The 2,718-nt window shown below is 66.2% G+C and overlaps 1 protein-coding gene across 1 annotated transcript in view; it reads left to right on the forward strand.

Moving 5' to 3' along the window:
* Window positions 1-2,712, forward strand: part of VPS33B (VPS33B late endosome and lysosome associated) — a gene marked incomplete at its 3' end in the record, with an annotated part of 16,752 nt that extends 14,040 nt beyond the window's left edge. Inside the window, exons 13-21 of the mRNA XM_031059676.1 lie at window positions 161-251; window positions 424-498; window positions 782-846; window positions 964-1,018; window positions 1,096-1,142; window positions 1,486-1,618; window positions 1,861-1,934; window positions 2,422-2,523; window positions 2,695-2,712. Of these exons, the coding sequence (XP_030915536.1) occupies window positions 161-251; window positions 424-498; window positions 782-846; window positions 964-1,018; window positions 1,096-1,142; window positions 1,486-1,618; window positions 1,861-1,934; window positions 2,422-2,523; window positions 2,695-2,712 (660 nt within the window). The remainder of the gene's footprint in view (window positions 1-160; window positions 252-423; window positions 499-781; window positions 847-963; window positions 1,019-1,095; window positions 1,143-1,485; window positions 1,619-1,860; window positions 1,935-2,421; window positions 2,524-2,694) is intronic.
* Between the last annotated feature and the right edge of the window lie 6 nt (window positions 2,713-2,718).

Raw genomic sequence — 2,718 nt, forward strand, 5'->3', positions numbered from 1 at the left:
GGCACAGCCCCAGAGCAGCCTGGCCACTGCTCAGTGCAGCCTGGCCACAGCCCCCAGTGCAGCCTGGCCACAGCCCCAGTGCAGCCTGGGCACAGCCCCAGTGCAGCCTGGCCACAGCCCCAGTGCAGCCTGGCCACAGCCCCTGCTCTCCCTCCCGCAGCGGCGCCGGGGCATGGACATCAAGCAGATGAAGGACTTTGTGTCCCAGGAGCTGAAGGGACTGAAGCAGGAGCATCGCCTGCTGAGCCTGCGTAGGAACCGAGGGGCAGGGGAGCCCTCGGCTGTGCTGCTGGGGCTGGGGGAAAGCAGGGGCTGGGGGCCCTGGGTGTGCCCAGCAGGGACGGGGCAGGGGCTGCTGGCCTGTGCTAGCAGTGCCTGCAGAGCTCTCTCCCCTCCAAGCCGCTGTGTCTCTTGGCTGTGTAGATATTGGTGCCTGTGAGTCTATCATGAAAAAGAAAACCAAGCAGGACTTCCAGGAGACCATCAAGGCTGAACACTGTGAGTGCTGCTCCATCTGTGCCTGCCCCAGTCTGAGCCATGGCCTCGCTGGCCCCAGGCCCGCCCTCATGCCTGGGTGTGCCCTGTGTGGCGCCGTCCTCCCAGGCCCCTCTTTCGGGGGTGTCTCAAGCTCCTCAGTAGGGTCAGGCTGCACTCTGTGAGAGGGACTGTGTGGCGGGCTGGGGCCCATTCCCTGGGGTGCTGGGAGGGCAGCGGAGCCCAGAGCCCAGCCCAGCAGGCTGGCAAGAGCCCTGGGGTGACGCTGCCCGTGCCCCTGCCACAGCACTGTTGGAGGGCTTTGACATCCGTGAGAGCACCAGCTTCATCGAGGAGCACATCGACCGCCAGGTGAGAGCAGGGGCTGCTGGCTGCACAGGAGCACCGTGCTGCCCCCCTAATCCCACTTCCACAGGTGTCCCCCCGACCCTGCTCCCACAGGTGCCCCCCTAACCCCCATTTGCACAGGTGTCCCCCGTCGAGAGCCTGCGCCTCATGTGCCTCCTGTCCATCACAGAAAACGGTGAGCACCCCGCTCTGCCAGGCCAGCAGGGCACCCAGCCCCAGCCTGGCACAGAGCTCACCTGCTGCTCCCCGCAGGTCTCATCCCCAAGGACTACCGCTCCCTGAAAACCCAGTACCTGCAGGTGAGCGAGAGCTGGGCCGGGCGGGGTCCCCTCCCCGTGCTCCCGGCCTCGAGGGGCTGGGCAGCGGCACTCCAGGGGCTGTCCCTGCCTGCACGGGCTCCACATGGGCCCCAGCACAGACCCTGCCTGCACAGCCCTCGCTGAGCCCCAGCACACCCCGGCTGTCCCTGCAGGACAGACCCTGCCTGCACAGGCTCCATGTGAGCCCCAGGCTCTACCTGCCCCTGCCCTGTGCCTGCTGGGGCTCTGGGCAGGCTGTGCCCTGCCTCAGAGGGGCCAGCCCGTGTGCTGCCCGTGCTCACATAGGAGCCCACGCTGATCTGATGCTGCTCCCCGGTCACAGAGCTATGGCCCCGAGCACTTGCTGACCTTCCACAACCTCAAGCGCATCGGGCTGCTGACCGAGCAGGCAGCTGGGGAGACCCTGACAGCCGTGGAGAGCAAAGTCAGCAAGCTGGTGACAGACCGTGCTGCAGGTGCGCCAGCCCCTGCCCCATGTCCTGGAGCCCGGCAAGGGGAGCTGCTGGCCCAGCTCTGGCTGGAGGCACGGGGCAAGCAGTGGTGCTGCAGGCAGGGCGGGGGGCTCCGCTCTGGGGGCACCAGGGCTGGCAGCACCACGGCCATTCTCCAGAGCACACAGCTCTGCACAGCTCTGCCAGCCTGGCTCTGCTGTCCAGACACAGCCTCTCAAGATGTTTCTCCTTGTCACGTTTTCCAGGAAAGATTACGGATGCATTCAGTTCTTTGGCCAGAAAGAGTAATTTCCGAGCCATAAGCAAGAAGCTGGGGTTGGTATGTCCTCAAGGGATGCTGGCTGGACACAGTGCCACAGAGCAGACAGCTCTGCTCAGCCCGTGCCCAGGCTGCAGGCTTGGCACCCCAGGGGGACACAGCTCAGGGCCAGAGCTGCAGCAGCTGCTCCAGGCAGCCTGGGGGCTTCTCCTCGGGGCTGGGGTCCACTGCCAGCTTCCCACTCTGCCCTGGCCCTGGGAGTGCTGGGGCTTTCCTTGCCCCCTTCAGACACTGCATGGCGCTGGGCAGGCAGCCCTGTGTCTGACCTAGGCAGAGGTCCTAGGGTGCTGGCAAGATGACATTTCTGGGACATTTCAGGGAGATTCTGTCCCTGGCCCCTGCTGCACAGCCCCTCCAGGCCATGTGATGGTGGCTCTGGCATGGTGGGGTGGGGTGGGGACAGAGCCGTGGCTGAAGTGTCTGTGTCTCCTCACCCCTGCACCTCTGAGGGGGAACGAGGCACCCTTGGTGTCACCTGTCACTGCAGATCCCTCGGCTGGATGGCGAGTATGACCTCAAAATGCCTCGGGACATGGCCTATGTCTTTGGCGGGGCCTATGTGCCCCTGAGCTGCAAGATCATCGAGCAGGTGAGCTCATCTGCCGCGGGACAGAGCCGGGCACGTCCCCTCAGCCCTGCCTCCTTCTGGGGAGCCCAGCAGGGTCCATGTGCCCGGGCTGGGGCTGGTGGTGGCCCTCTGCTGCGAGACCCCCTGAGCAGTGCCCCGCAGCCAGCCCGACCCTGCCGTGCCGTCCCTCAGGTGCTGGAGCGCCGGGGCTGGCCG

The sequence above is a fragment of the Geospiza fortis genome, unplaced genomic scaffold, assembly GCF_000277835.1.
Source record: "Geospiza fortis unplaced genomic scaffold, GeoFor_1.0 scaffold2, whole genome shotgun sequence".
NCBI classification, from domain to species: Eukaryota; Metazoa; Chordata; class Aves; order Passeriformes; family Thraupidae; genus Geospiza; species Geospiza fortis.